Source organism: Benincasa hispida, chromosome 9, assembly GCF_027475165.1.
Source record: "Benincasa hispida cultivar pf3 chromosome 9, pf3_genome.v1.1, whole genome shotgun sequence".
Classification (NCBI taxonomy): domain Eukaryota; kingdom Viridiplantae; phylum Streptophyta; class Magnoliopsida; order Cucurbitales; family Cucurbitaceae; genus Benincasa; species Benincasa hispida.
The window spans coordinates 56526688-56543120 of record NC_143486.1 but is presented as its reverse complement, the minus strand read 5'-3'; the positions used below and the strand labels follow the sequence as shown (position 1 = coordinate 56543120).

The 16433-nt window shown below is 39.0% G+C and overlaps 1 protein-coding gene across 1 annotated transcript; it reads left to right on the top strand.

The window, feature by feature from the left end:
* Positions 1-14109: 14109 nt before the first annotated feature.
* LOC120084779 (uncharacterized) lies at positions 14110-14475 on the top strand. Its single transcript, XM_039040600.2, has one exon. The coding sequence runs from the start codon at positions 14110-14112 to the stop codon at positions 14473-14475; it is 366 nt and encodes a 121-aa protein (XP_038896528.2).
* The last annotated feature ends 1958 nt before the right edge of the window (positions 14476-16433 follow it).

Genomic DNA, 16433 nt, shown 5'->3' with positions numbered 1-16433 from the left:
GAAACCCACCTTCATTTTGGCTTGCTCCTACGGGTGTCATACGAACATCCAACTATGAGCAAGCTCCTTTCACAACTAAACTCTTATCAGGTTGGGAGGAGTTTTGAAATTTTCCCTTGCGTTGACATTGGAGTTTTGCATAACTTATTATTATTATTATTATTATTATTATTATTTTATTTTCTTTTTTTTATGGACGCATTTTCTTAAATACTGCATATTTTTTATATTATCTACTCAGACCTTTCTCACCCCCAAATTTAAAGATGAGCAAGGTTCTCATTGCATTGTTTGGATAGACTAGACAAACACTTAAAAGAAAATATCAAAAAGAAGGTTGAGCAGAACTTTGAAAGATAAAAGGTAAAGTACTGCTAAACTAAGAGTTAACTAAGTGTTAGTCAGAATTTACTAAGTATGAGAAATGTTTCTAAGTGTAAACATATAATACATCATCGCAACACAATGAAGATTGTAAAAATAAAAGACTAAGAATGTCACAAAAATTAACAAAGGAAGATAAAGAATGAGGCATAGGCAAAAAGTAGAGTGAATATATGCTCTTATTGTATTGACTATTAACAAAGTATACAAATATATCACAAATGAATGCATTACAAAAAACTTTCTATTGCCTGTACAAGAGTCAAAGAATTTGATTACTTTACAAATAATAAAAGAATTGAATACAAATAATGAATGGTCGCATAAAAAAAACTCAAATTGGAAGAAAGATTAAACATTAAGGCTGAGAAGCAGAGGGGGTCCGGTGGGGGATGTTGAGGTGGTGCAGGAGGCGCTAAATTTAAGTGCTGCCGGAGATGTAAGGGCACCATTTGACCATGAAGATATGCGGTAAGAAAGTTGAAGTATTCTTGATTACGCTTTGCAATCATTCTCTAGTGCATATGGACTTTATAAATGTTGCGCTGCATGTTAATCAGCACCTCTCTTGATGTGGCGGCACTGCATTGAATATCATCAATGCACTCCATTACTACCTCAAATTGTTGATTAAAGAAGTGATGTTGCTAGGATACAAGCTCTTACTGCTGAGAGAAGAGGGTTTGCATTTCATCTAACTTAGCAGCCAGGGAGGTGAAGGATGGTTGTGCCTGCGATGTCTCGCTAGCACTGGTTTGGGGTTGGGCAGATGTGCCTTCACTCAAATCGTGTGGGTCATCAACTTGCGGTGGTGGGATGATGGGGTGTGGTGATGAAGTCGTTGGTGAAGGTGGGGCTGCTGGGTGAATAACAGGAGAATTAGGAACAAAAGGAAGGTTTACGAAAGGTTCATGTAAAGGGGAAGAGGGTTGTGCCGGTGGGCTTGGAGGGTTTGGCGATCGGATAACTAAGGGAAGAGGGTTTGTGGGCTCTGGATCTTGTGCTAGTGACTCATGAACCCTTTCTTTTCCCTTTTCTTCTATTCGTCTTCATTTTGGTCTGGGTTCCTGCAGTACATTCAGATCGATCACAGGTCTCTTTGCTGAAAGTTCGGGGAAATGCGGGGAATCCTTGAGGAGCATCCTCAATATTTTGATGTTGATGAGGCCGTGGACTTCTGGTATGGGCTCCTCATCAATGCCTACACCCACAGCTAGGCATAAACTTGAGACGATCCACAGGAAGAAGTATTGCCCCCATATATGCCCCACCAATGCTTTGATCAACCCTGCGATAAACCTCCCCACGTCGATAGGAATGCCGCAAGCCATACAGTATGCAACCATTACCCGATCCCTTGATACAGTTCTGTCATGCATTGTTGGGATCAACCGCTTCTTGACTAGATAAACCCAGAGCCTTCCCTCCAGTAGAAAAGTCTTGGACTCTAGGGTGCGGATGCCTTTAGGTGAGACCGACCATCTTGTGCCCGGTTGCGTTAGTATCTTCAGTGTGTCTGCCATTAGTTCTTCTGTAGGATCATCAATAATCTTGTTCCCTGGTGCATCAGGATTGTCCTTCATCTGATATAGCTCATTGATGTCCACTGAAGTGTACAGTCTCTCCCTTAAAAGTTACCGCATCCCTATTTCCGTGCAGATGCCCGCGGTAGAAGTCCCACACTACCTGAGGCACGATGATGGATGGGCACTGACAAAACGTGTCCCACCCATGCTCCACAATGACACTTGTGATGAGGTCAGGTAGTGGGGTCGACATAGGGTAGAAACCTATCTCAATCAACATGTCATCGTTTTCTTTTCTTTTTGATGACCGCTTCTTGGCCTATGTGGGCTCACTGCTTTCTGTTACGTCCTTGCCTTTTGCCTGCGCAAGGCGGGCTACTTGTCTTAGTCTCTTTTCCCACTCCATGCGCTTTTCTTCTTTCTCGCGTTCAGCGAGCTCCTTGCCATTGCTCTTATACAAGCACTTCTTGTTAGCTTCGCACTTTCTCTTCTTCTCTTCCAAAAACAGTCTCTCTTCTTCTTCCGTCTTCCTCCTCCTTTCTTCTTTTTCTTCTTTCTCTTCTCTCTCAAACTCTTCTTCAAACTGCTCAGAGGCTAGCAATAGGTGATGTTCCTCCTCGTGCTTCTGGATCCCTTCAAGTCGGGCAAGCTCATTGTTACGTCGCATCTCCTCAAACTTCAAACTTCTTCATCTATTCCCCTCTGCGATGATGAGCTTTCCTCTCTCCATCTTTTCTTACTTCTCTTCTTTTTCTTTTCTTTTCCTTTCCTCCTCTTCCAAAGCCAAAATAAAACTTTGAGGGTCGATGTTGGACTCTTGCGGCGCATTCTCCCTACGACGCCACATTAGGGGGGTTCCTTCTGTTTCTTCTCCTTCATCCGTCGCAACCAATTGGGTTGCTACCGATTGTGGCGGTTCCATCAGTTGCGTCGTTTTGCCCCCATCCTCCCTTATGGAGGTTGATTCTCCATCCTTCTCAGGGCTCGTAGCCCTCTACCTTTCCTTTTCCTCTTCTCTTAGGCGCCTCTTTTCATGCTAGTGCAATCTCCTCTCCTCTTTCTCCTTCTTCTTCCTCTCCTTCTTGGCCTCTTCATCTTCTTCATCATCCTTGTGCTCTTTGTTCTTTCTTGCCTTGCGATGATGTGAAGACTCTGCCTCTCCAGCCTTCTTTCCCTTGCTCTTCTTTTTTTTTTTATCTTTCTTCTCAGCCTCTTCTGGCTGCTTCTCTCTCTCTTCTTCTCTTCCTTCTTAGCCTCTGCTGCCTTCTTCTTATCTTCCTTCTCGACCTCTTCTGGCAGCGCACCCCTTGCAACCTCCTCCATTGCAATGCCAGGGGTTACTAATGCGACCTCTACTTCCCTGGCCTCCTTGACTGCGATCTCTTCTTCTTCTCTTTCCTTGATCGCAATTTCCTCGTCTTCTCTTCTTGGAGGCTCTTCATAATCTTCTGTGATGACAGGTGCCTCCTGAGTCTCTGGGATCAGGACATCATTTTTCTTTTCTTCTTCTTCAACCACCACTACTCCATCCTTTACTGTTTCTTCTGCCACTACCACCGCTTCCTCCTCTGTGGGCAGTGGGCAGTGGTTGGTTTACAACCCCTGCCTCGAGCAGTCCACCTCTTTGGTCCAAAGTACTGAGGATATTGCCAAACACCTCTGTATCATCTCGTCTCTTCCTTTCGCTTTCAGTGGAGATGGAAGGTATAGGCAGGCTCTCGTTGCTTCCTTCTCTCTTGAATACAGAAGGCCTAACGACCAAAGGGTTTCTCTGGGTTCTTCCGGTGAGTCTGGATACAGTGGGGGCTTAGGCAGTAAGCTGGCGACTAGCAGCTAGGAATTCTGCATCTCGCATGGCTGCTTGGTCAGGGGTGGAAGGTGAAGCGGATTGGTTTGGGGTTTGGTCACCCATGGAATAGAGCTTGGAAAGGTCTGAGGAGAGTTCGAGTTTCTGGGGAGAAAGAACGATTCAGAATGCAAAAAACTAGGGTTTCTGAGTTTACCAATGTAGGGTAAAAGATTTCCAACGAAGGGGGAGGCTATATTTATAGGTTGGGCCATGGTAGGGCCCATGCGATTTTAACAGCGACTGGCCTCGAGCATCTCAACAGGCTCGTCATTCCACCTCCCTCATTTATGAATTTTCAGATAAAGCGTCCTTTCATCTGCCAAGTCATAATTGCTTGGGGATACGAATCGATTGGACTTCTTCCCACACTGCCAAATGACTTTTTCTTTAATTTTTTTTATTCGAATGGACGCATGATAAAGCATAGCGCATTGTGTTCGCTAACGCAACTCTATCTTTGCAGAGGATGGGCAATAGCGCATATATCCTCGCAACACACCCCTTACCCACGCATTTCTGAAGGATACCTCAACATAGCGCACTTGGCTAAGGGCGGGCAAAGGACACATGCGAGCGCAACACACCCCTCAACTCAACATAGTTGAGTTAAGTGAACGCAAGGCATTCCTAGTTGGTTTGGGATGCGTCCATTGTCATTTTTCTTTCTTGTTATTAAATTTTTTATTCCAATCTTTTTTTTTTCATCGACGCAAGTGTTGAGACTTGCGGCAATAAATTTTCCTTTACTACTCAATCATTCACAATTTAAAGCACACACAATGATTACAAAAAGTCAAAGAATTAAAGACAAGACCAAATTAAATGCACAGAAGTAAATGGAGAAATAAATTCATAAAGTCAAAGTTTGAATTAAATGAAGCATTTAAGACAAAATTTAGAATTTAAAGAGATAGAAATTCAATAAAGCAATTTTAAACATAGTATCGAGATATGAACAGAAAATTACGTTGACTTTGGTGATCGCAATCGACATCTCCGTAGGCGGTCAGGTTTGCCTGCTCAATGTCTTTAAGGAATTGCTTCTTCCCTGTAGATCCCGGGGCTTTTGAATTGTTGGGCAGTGTTCCAGGTGTTCGACTTCTTATCTCAGAGGCCAACTGGCCCACTTGGATCTCCAGACTCTTTATAGAGGACGCTTGTGCTTGCATTACTGCATCATACTTATCCATATATTACTTCAGCAGCGTCTCTAGCGAGCCTCTCGAGGTGTTAGATGATGATGTTGGTTGCTGGTTATGCGGTCTTGATTGCCCTTGATTGTGGTGAAATGGAGGATTTCCTCTATTGTCCCCTTGATGGTTCGTTGGCCCCCCAGGTTAGGATTGCCACCCCAACCGAAGTTAGGATGATTCCTCCAGCCTGGATTGTAGGTGTTGCTGAAGGGGCTGCTCTAGATAGCACACACTTGCTGAAGATTCAATGGGCATCCATCAGCTCCGTGAGCCCCTCCACAATTGACGCAATTGATTGCGTCCACTTGAGCCGGTGTAGCGGGTTGCACTGATTGTGGAGCAGTGGCTTGATTAATTGCCATTGATTGGAGGATCGAGGTCACCGTGGCCATCTGGGCGGCCAACGTGGTCATTGTCTCCGCAGGGATAATGGTTGTTTCAATTTTCTTCTATCGGCACCTCGGCCTCCATATCCATCATCTATCCAGTCATCCATATTCCGCGAGATGCGGTCGAGGATGACTTTGGCCTCTATGTATGTCTTGTCCATAAAACCTCCCATCGCGGAGGCGTCAACAACAACCTGCATTGCTCTGTTCAGGCCATTATAGAATGTTTCCATCAAGACGCAATCAGGAATCCCGATATGCGGGCAGTTTTTCACCAATCTTCTGAATCGCACCCAGGCGGTGCTTAGGGTCTCATTTTCCTTTTGTTCAAAGTTCAACACATCCTTTCATCTTCTTGTGTTGACAGCAGGTGGGAAGAACTTCTTTATGAACCGCTCCACCAACTGCTCCCATGAAGTGATCTCGTTGGGCTCCAATGAATAAGCCCACCTCTTAGCCTCATCCCTTAAGGTGTAAGGGAACAAATACAATCTTATATTTTCTGGGGTGACGCCAGGTAGGGAGAAATTGCCTCACATTTCGACAAAACTGGTCAGGTGGGCATGTGGGTCTTCACCTTGCAAACCCCCAAACTGTCCAGCATTTTGAATCATCTGCAACATGACCGGCTTGATCTCAAAGCGCACATTCTCCTCCACAGTCGGCCTCGAGATTCCAGGAGAAAAATCATACAGGCTGGGTGCTGCATAATTACGCATTGGGATGTTGCGATCGGTCGCCAGGAAGACAGGATCCTGAGCCGATCAAACAGCCCCTTGGTTTGCCACTGGCACTGCGTTATCGTTATTGTCCACCATGCTGGCTGCCTTCTTTCGTCAAATTCTATTATGACGTACCCTTGCGCAGAAAGTTCGCTCGATCTCAAAGTCAGCTACGAATTCCGATTCAGCACCAGGACTCATAAACCATCAGGCTGCTCTCCACGTTGAATAGCCAGTACAATGAGACATGTCCTGCAAAATACTAAAAACACACTCAATCAATAAATCGTTAACCATAGTCCCCAGAAATGGCACCATAAACTTGTAACGCGTGTGGATGGATAATATGAATTGCTCACTATGATGTGATACTACGTTTAATTATGCGTTAATTATGGATGTTCTTGTAGTATGCCATGCGTTGTCACAAGTTTCCTTACAATGGAACCAAGTGTAATTCCACCGCAAGTTTCTCAGTGTGATTTGAGGTCAAACATGGGGACTGGTTTAGGTTATTGCAGTACGTTCATGATACATGCGACCAGGTTTTCAATCTTTAAAAGTGTGTTTGTACAAGTATATAAATTGCAATAAAATATAGAAAAATAGTAAATATGTGATAAAAACATAAAAAGACAGTAAACCTAAACTAGATGATACAAGATAAAGACTACATGTACAAGATGGTGGGAGTAAGGCTAGCTATGAAAGTTATGCAAAGAGATGGGATGCAGTGACAGATCTTATGAATAGAATAGAAAAAGAAAGACAAATAATATAAATAGCGCAAGTTCTTAATTGGATTGAAGGTACAAATATCGTTCCGTTCTTCTCTTGGCGTACACCTCTTAGTGATCGGCAATGCTTCCACATGTATGTGGTGAAACATAGACTAACGTAATAAATGCAAGGTTACTTCCATGTCTGGAAGTACTACTCACTTTAGTTAACGCATTCTCCTGACCTTCTCTCGATAGATCAGAATGATGCCTTCACTTCTGCTCTCACAGGTGAAGATGCCGTCTAGCATGCTTTAGCTAAATGTATTTTATATCTTTAATACAGATTAAGTTCTTAGTGATTCATATTGCTCATCAGAGGATTACGAAGATATCATGGAGAAAGTGATTGGTAGGGGAATGAAAATAGGCAGAAAATGGTAAATGGAACTTATCGAAACATTTAATATTTCTACTAAGCGTTTGATACATGGTGTGTGAATGAAGAGATAAAGAAAACATGGATTACACAATGAAGGAGAGAGATAGAACAAATACAAATAGTGCAAATGGCTTGACATAGATTCGATGGAGATCTGCTTACCGGATAGGATGGATTTGATGGTAGGAAGAGCTTCCCTCTCAGGCTTGCTCTATCGGTAGCAGGGATCTTTGCACAGAGCTTCCGTTTGGGTGTTCGGTAGGTTGGATATGAGATTCACCTCTCGGCCTTATCTCGTCTTCTTCCCGGATTTCTTCTCTTAAGCACTCAGCTCAGCCTTCTCTCTACAATCTAGCAGCACTTAGCCCCGTATCAAGTAGCATATTTTTCTCTGAAATCAATGGGGTATTTATAGGTGCAGATATTTGACTCCGGCCTTATGGTCCCCACTTGTAGTTATGGTAATTTCGAAGATTGAGGGATATTATTCCTTCTGTTATGTAATCAGACCGTCAATTCTGCACAACCGTTAGTTGTACATGTGTCTCAATCCTCCGCTCTTGCGTTGCTTAGCTGCATCTTTCGATCATAGGTTTGCATGCGGTGTTCGTTTTTATTACCGCATGCGGTTGAAACACAGCTCTCGGATCGACTATCACATTGCGTCGCCATTGCGGTATTCGACTCTTTATTGTTGATTGACGGGTGCAATGTGACAGAGATGCGTTGATTAGTCTCTCATGAGCCTTGAGCGCAAGCGGTGACTTGGTCTCTTGCAAAACAGAGTAAAGTTCGGCTTGTCTTCCATCTTTTTGGTGTTAATGGGTGCAATCGCAAACATTTATAATTATTGCAATACTAGGCTAATTTTCATACAATTGGCGCATAATTACTAAGTTTTGCCTGCAATATCTAGATAAGGTGGCATAAATAACTTGTATAGTTATCAAAAGGAATCAATTTTACTAACGCATAGTAACTCAATAGTCCCTGTGCTCGACCCTAGACTTACCAGGAAACCTAGTGAGATTTATACTTGGGTTTTACTAGGAAAACTTACATGTGCAACGCATAATTCATCACTGAAATTTCATACCATTATTTCATCACATTTACAACACATCACGCGCGCATCACTCTAATGCACAATGCCTTACATATACTAGTCAGCACGTATGCCCAGCCTCAATGCCATGTGCCTTGTGCTCATTGTTTTGCCCTCTAGCTCTTGCTCATGTATCCTCTTATCATCCCAACACATGAGCAACCTTTGGGCTTTGCCTCTTGTCAATGCTTTGGCCAACATGCGTCCAAACCTCACAAGCTCAATGCATAACCTTTATAAACATAGTTTTATTAGAGCCTTATGCATTAATGTTTCCTAACACCAAATGCATGGTTTCTTTTTGTCTTCATACTTAGCCAAACTTTTACTAGTTAAGACTTATCTCAAAGCTACTCAAAGAAAATATATTCAACATTTATAATTTTTTCTTTTCCTCAACATATGATTTAACTAATACTCAGTTAATTTCCTTAATGACAGGTTTATGTAGGAAAATTGAAATCCAGGTTTCACAATATCCTTACTTAAACATGCATCATAGAAATATGATCTATGTGGCTAACTCACTGAGAGGTGGAGACATTAGAGGTTATGAACATGAGCACAAGCTTTTCGCTGAGTTCAAGTGTTTGAGGGTTACTTATCTCAACTCCATTTTTCTCATCAATTTTCTTTCCCAAATCTCTCTATGTTGTGCGTCCACCTTACACATTATCACCACCAAATTCTCATTACTTTTATTAGTTACTTTCTAGTTTATGATTTTAACATTCACCTCATTATTTGATAACCACCACATTTGGTTTTTAAGAAAATGACCATTAATATAATTTTTTTCTTTATTTAATTAACATCCTCATGTTCGACCTCAATCCTCATTGAGACTACCTCTTATTAGGTTTATACTTGGATCTTTAAGATAAAACTTGTGTGATTTACAAAATTGTTTTTGGATTATTTCAACACGATTTAGAAATGATAAAAGTAAATACTATTGAGCCATCTTTACTACTGACAGTAGCTTTTTGGTATCTCTCGCAAAATATTGCTAATCACTTCAATCTATACTAGCTACACTACAACGTAGTGTAAGAGACAAGAATGGGTCATCTTCACAGAGAATTTTAGTATTTTAGCTAATCGATGAATTCGAATGGTCATAACGAGGGTTTTGAGAGTATTGATTTCAAAGGAATTTAAATAGCAAGAATATAAAAGCATAATTAAAAGAGAATTTAGTTCCATTAAAGTAATGTAGCTTAGAGAATTCGGATTTTGCCCCATGCTCTTGGTTGTTCATCGAACTCTAAAGATTAATTGCATGCTTGATTTTATTCTTGGTTCGTTAGCCTGGAAGATCATAACTATCATCTTAATGCACTAATTAATTAGCTAATTAGTTTAGGTGTTCAATTAACTTGTTTCGATGCGACCTAATAAATGAAACACTCATTAAGTCTAGGTAAATAAACCAAGTCACTAGCAATTTGGATAGCCTAAATACCAATTGATTAGATTCTTGATTGATTACTTTGATTGTCACAAAAGAAATTACCTAGGGTATTTTAGAACTTAATTAGAAGCAAGTCACAAATTCAAGCCTTAATTGAGATCTGTTGGGAATTTTCTAAAACTCGCAGTTCGTGTTAAATATTCTATTTATCAATAAAATATTATCGAGTAACTTATTCAATAAAGTTGTTGATCTTGCATTCTATTATGAAAATCCAATAAACATATTCATGGCTATAGTGTGAATACTTTAACTTTATGTGGTGACATAAATAGGATAAAGTTAATAGTATATAGCCTAAATGGTCTAATAAGTATATGGATGAAATTGGGTATCTCGTCCTGGTAACACTATTGGATGCAGCCCATTTTGTACATAATACAAATGATGTGATCCACAGATCATTCATGTAGAGACATGTGAGTGGGGGCATCCTATGCAATGAGTTTGCATATAGACTGGACCACAAAATTGTCACTTTTCTTTATAACGGCCGTTTACTGTTAAAACTGACTATTTCATTTTAAGTAACCTAGGTTAACTCGATCTTAATCCTGAGCTAGCTATGAACTCTTGTTTGTTCTAGATTATCCTTTGATCCGCATAGGTGAGAGTAGTCCAACAACACTGCTCAATAAGCCTTCCATTTTAGGGATAAGACCGGATGAATAGCTGGAGACATAACTCTGCAAGATAGAATTCACTTCTACCCGACTTAGGGTTAGCAGATAGGTTGTTCTCTTAGGTACTGATTCCAGGTCTTGAACAATCGGGGCCCCGCCTTCTCAGGTTAGAGAAAGAACGTGATTCATAAGTATTATGAATAAAAATTGTTCATTAGAGGGTTAGTACAAACTTAAGGAACAAGATGTGTTCACAGGGGTAAAACGGTAATCTTGACCTAACTGTGATTACGAACGACCTGTGAAGGATCGACTTACTAATCATGGTTATATCAAGTGGACATAATATATCTATAGTGAGGGAAGTTCAACTATGGGTTTTAGTGGAGTGACCCATTAGTTAACGAATAGGGGTTAATTTGGTTTAATGAGTTCAGCCAATTAATCTCAAATCGTTGGAGCCCATAATCTGTAGGTCCGCAAGGACCCCCTACTAGCTCGTAAATTGATTAGCTTTAGAGTAGCATGATAAATTAATTTTGAAACGTTCAAATTAGAATTAAACCGAATAGGATAATTTATATTTAAATATGATTTAAATATATGAAGGTGGATTTGTGTAAAAAAATAATTTAATATTTGATATTAAATTAATTAGAATTAATTGAATTATTTAAATAATTATTTATTAATTTTCTTAGAAAATTAATTTATGAAATTAAATTTAAAAAATTAATAATATTTTCAATTTTAAAATCAAATTGGTTTCTAAAATCATTTGATGAAAAATTGAAAAATAAGAAAATCAACACAAAATGGAAATTTGGATTTTCCCATTATCATTTTCAACTAGCTCACACAAAACCCATTTACATTTGCTTCAATAACTCCAAGCATGAACTGTATCTCATGTAGCCATCTTCTTTGCATGAGAGACCTGTAATAAATAAAGAAGATTGGAGTGGAATTGAGGCATTCATTCAAAGAGTTTTTGTAGAAAAATTCGGGCTGAAGAAACTGTTCTTCAAGTGGGTTGTAGCAGTGAGCTTCTCTCCAAGTTTCCCTTCGTTCAAGCTGTTCTTGAGTCCCACAACTCATTCTAAAGTTCCAAGAGTATAGTGGGAAAGATCTTGAGGTGGTTCACAGCAAATTTCAGAGAAGATCATGACTGAGAATCAAGATATAAAGGAGTTCTATACAAGTATGGCTTCAAACCCTCTTATGTTAGATGAACATTCTTTAGTTACTACCAAAATTAATGAATTAGAGTGCTTATTGATCATTATTGCTTCCGTTGCATGCTGATATACTCTTACAATTGGTATCAGAGCATCATTTAAGCACTCAATTTGGTTTAATTTTTGTGTGGTGGGTGTTTTTCATGAGTTATATGAACATGGTGCACTGATATGGTTTTCTCAGTTTTGGCATTTATTTTCTCTTTAATTTCATGATTAAATTTATAATTGGCTCTTAATTCATGAGCTTATATGTGTTCTCAAGAGTCTATAATTTATTTTGAGTCATTAGAGTTGAAATTAAGATGTAATTGAAGAAACAAGTGAAGAAGGGCGAGCTTTAGATTCCAGTTTTTCATCTTCTGCTCACATATTGTCGTTGAGGTATAAACGCTAAACGATCGTGTAGCTACAAGTGCTATACGATAGCACTACACGATCGTGTAGCTTTGTACAAGTGCTAAATGATGTCAAAAGGCACTATATAATAGCGCTAAACGATCATGTAGCTTTGTGTGGCACTATACGATAGCACTACACGATCGTGTAACTTTTTCTGGCGCTAGACAATGACAATACACGATAATTGGTAGACGCTGGGCGATCATGTAGCTTTACACGGTGCTAGACAATTATGATCCCGTTAGACAATGGCGATACACGATAGTTGGAAGATGATGGCGATCGTGTAGCTCTACCCGATGCTAGACGATAGCGATGCACGATAGTTACAAGATGATGGCAATCGTGTAGCTCTACTCGCACTAAACGATGGCGATACACAATAGTTGGAAGACACTACACGATCGTGTAGCTTTTCCCGACATAAGATGATCGTGCTAGACGATAGACATCAGTGCTACATGATGAGCCATAGCGAGATTTCGAGCATGGACCGAAAGCAGCTGGTTCGACCGGTTTTCTCGAGGTCCTGTCCGGTTCAGCCTCAAAAGGTTTTTGGCTAGTTTGGTTCAAGTTGTTTGGGTTTGGTTTGGAGTGGTTCGAGCGGTTCAAAAGCGGTTTTGAAGCTATTTTGTAATAATTAGGCTTTTGTTTGCTTTTTTATGTCAAAACTAAAACCATATTAGATTGTGTTTAACTGTTTATGCATGTGATGTATGTAATAATTAAATAAATTATGTATATGTATACAACATGCCATGTAGATTTAAAACTCCATCGTAGGAAGCATGTTACATGCATTCAAAGTATGTTATAAAATATTATAATATATAGTATGTATGTTAGGGTTTCTTTTATTTAATATAATTGTTATATTAGATATTGAATGCCTTTGTTGTATGTTGTGGATGTTTAACATATCTAAAATTTTGTAAGCTGTTATAAAATTGGATTAGACGTTTAAAATTCATAACAAAGAATAGTTGCATGCTCACATAGGTTAACACTCATTTTAATAGTTAAAGATCGTTAAAACTTGTAAAACTCAGGTTACAAACTCAACCGATATATAATCCTGTCTAAGACTGGAGATACTTAAGTTGACGGTCTACGGAACACCTCCTACCTGGGGATATACCTGAATTATTGAGTGTTGTTAATCGATTTTATGAGCATACATGAGCGATGTAAGATTTAACATTGGTTTAAACACTTAGACATCGTAGGGATATATCCAAATATAATCATTATACTTGGATAAAATGATATAGACTTAGGTTATTTAAATTAAGCCATTTTGTGCCTAAGTAAATACATACCCAAACATATAGAACACTTCAGTGAGAGATTAACAATATATTCGATATATAGTTATTAGCTCTCACATCCTCAAGAGTTCACACCGTGAGATCCATGCTCAGCTTCGTGTCGCTTTTACCTCGACTACTCCATTCGAAAAGTGTTTGCATGGGTCAATAACAAGGTGAATGAGGGAAGTAGTTCATAGTAAGTGAGTGAAAGGAATGTGTCAACATTGTCCTACAGTCTCCTCCATTAGTTTGAATCGTGAGATTCCTATGTTGCGTCTGCTGTCGTTTTTAGGAGGCACTAGCTAGTTGTTAACCATGGCGTTCCCCTCGAAGGGTTCTAACATAGGATTCAGAACAACCCAGGCTTCAGTAAAATGAATAGGGTCTTATAGTTCAGTCTTGTGTATTGTCTTCTATTTCAGGGGCATATTCATACCATTCTGTAAGACCTGAAAATGGTGGGTCACACTTACAAGTAATTGTTAGTAAAGATCTTGATCGAAAATGATAACCAAAAGAACTATAGGAGTAAATAGTTATTCTAATATAGTATTTGGTCAAGAATTGTCTTGCTTCAGTGAAGGAATTCTTGACTGCCCATCGGTAGCAATTATTCTAAATCACTAAAGTATCATTGCAAATAGATAAAGATTTATTGGATACTTTATTATTTTGCTAAAATTGGATTTAGATGCATAAGTATTTAATAGAATTTTTTTAAATTGTTTCAGCAATGTCAAATTCAATCATACAATTGCCAACTTTCGATAAATTTAACGGTGAAGGATATTCCAACTGGAAATCCAACATCAATACAATGTTAGTTGTGGATGATTTAAGGTTTGTGTTGACAGAGGAATGTCCTCCGGTTCCCAGTACAACAGCGAACCAAAATGTTCGGGACATCTATGATAGGTGGGTAAGGGCTAATGAGAAAGCTCAGGCCTACATCTTAGCAAGAATATCTGATGTACTTAATAAGAAACATGAGGATATGCCCACTGCCCGTGAGATAATGGGGTCGCTTCAAGAGATGTCCGGGAACTGTCGTCCTCTATTCGACATGAAGCCATTAAGTATGTCTACATTACTCGCATGAAAGATGGAACCGATGTTAGAGAACATGTTCTCGATATGATAGTCCATTTTAATGTTGCTGAGGCTCATGGGGCAATGATAGATGAAACAAGCCAAGTAAGTATGATATTGGAATCTCTCCTAGAGAATTATCTGCCATTCAAAACCAATATTTTTATGAACAAAATTACTTATAATCTGACCACGTTGTTGAACGAGTTACAGACATATCAGTCTATGATGAAACTAAAATAGAAAGAAATAAATGTTATTTCTAAACCTAAGAAGTTTTTTAAGGGATCAACGTCTGGAACGAGACCCACCGATAACAAGAAGTCTGTTACTTCTTCTTCAAAAGACAAATCCGTACAAATAAAGAAGAAAGGAAAAAGGAAAATGAAAACCACTGCTAAGAAAAACAAAAACAAAAATAAAACACCCAAAGGAAAATGTTTCCATTGCGGAGAAGGTGGGCACTAGAAGCATAATTGCCCAAAGTATTTGGCTGAAAAGAAAGCGGAAAAGGTGAAACAAGGTAAATTTGATTTACGAGTAGTTGAAACATGTCTAGTGGAGAATACTCACCTTACCTGGATATTGGATTCAGGCGCCGGTAATCATGTTTGCACTTTTCTACATGAAACTAGTTCTTGGAGAGAACTTTCTAAACAAGAAATGACTCTCAAAGTGGGAACGAGTGAAGTCATTTCAGCTCATGCAGTGGGAGATGTCGAGCTATTTTTTGGAGAGTTTTTTTTATCTTACTTAGGAATGTATATTATGTACCTAAGATTAAAAGAAAATCTCCATTTTCTGTCTGCTAGAATATATGTATAGAATATCTTTTGAATCTAATAAAGTGTTTCTTTATTCAAGAGGTGTTCATATTTGTTCTGTAAGACTCGAAAATAACTTGTACATATTAAAACCAACTGAAGCAAAAACCATTCTAAATATAGAGATGTTTAAAATGGCTGAGATTCAAAATAAAAAACAGAAAATTTCTCCTAACGCCTAACTTCAACACCTCAGACTTGGTCACATTAATCTCAACAAGATTGAGAGATTGGTAAAAAGCGGTCATCTAAATCATTTAGAAGATAGTTCTGTACCTCCATGTGAATCATGGGAAAAATGAAAAAAAGATCTTTTTCTAACATAGGTCTTCGTGCCAAAGAGCCTCTTGAACTTATACATTCAGACCTATGTGGTCCGATGAATATAAAAGCTCGAGGAGGCTATCAATATTTCGTTAGTTTTATTGATGATTACTCTAGATATGGCTACATGTACTTAATCAGTCATCAGTCTGAAACTCTTGAAAAGTTCAAGAATTTAAGGTCGAGACAGAAAATTTGTTAAGTAAAAGAATCAAAACACTTCAATCTGATCGAGGTGGTGAGTATATGGATTTATCATGGAATTCAATCCCAACTCATAGCACTTGGAACACCACAACAAAACGGTATTGCAGAAAGGAGAAATCGAACCTTGTTAGACATGGTCTGGTCAATGATGAGTTATGCTCAGTTACCTCAATTCTTTTGGGGGTATGCAGTACAGACTGCAGTATTTATTCTAAACGTTGTTCCTTCAAAAAGTGTTTCAGAAACATTGTATGAATTATGGAAAGGACGCAAAACTAGTTTACGTCATTTATGTATTTGGGATTGTCCAGCACATGTGTTGGAACAAAATCCTAAGAAATTGGAAACACGTTCGAAATTATGCCTTTTTGTAGGATACCCCAAAGAAACAAAATGAGGATAGTTTTATGATCCTCAAGAAGACAAAGTATTTGTATCGACAAATGCTACATTCTTTGAAGAAAATCATATAAAAAATCATGTACCTTGCAGTAAACTTATATTGCAAGAAATGACTGAAGATACTACAAAAATATCAACAAGAGGTGTTGATTGAGTTGGTCCATCAACAACTATTGCTGTCCCGTCACGTCCATCCAAAGAGTTGAGTATG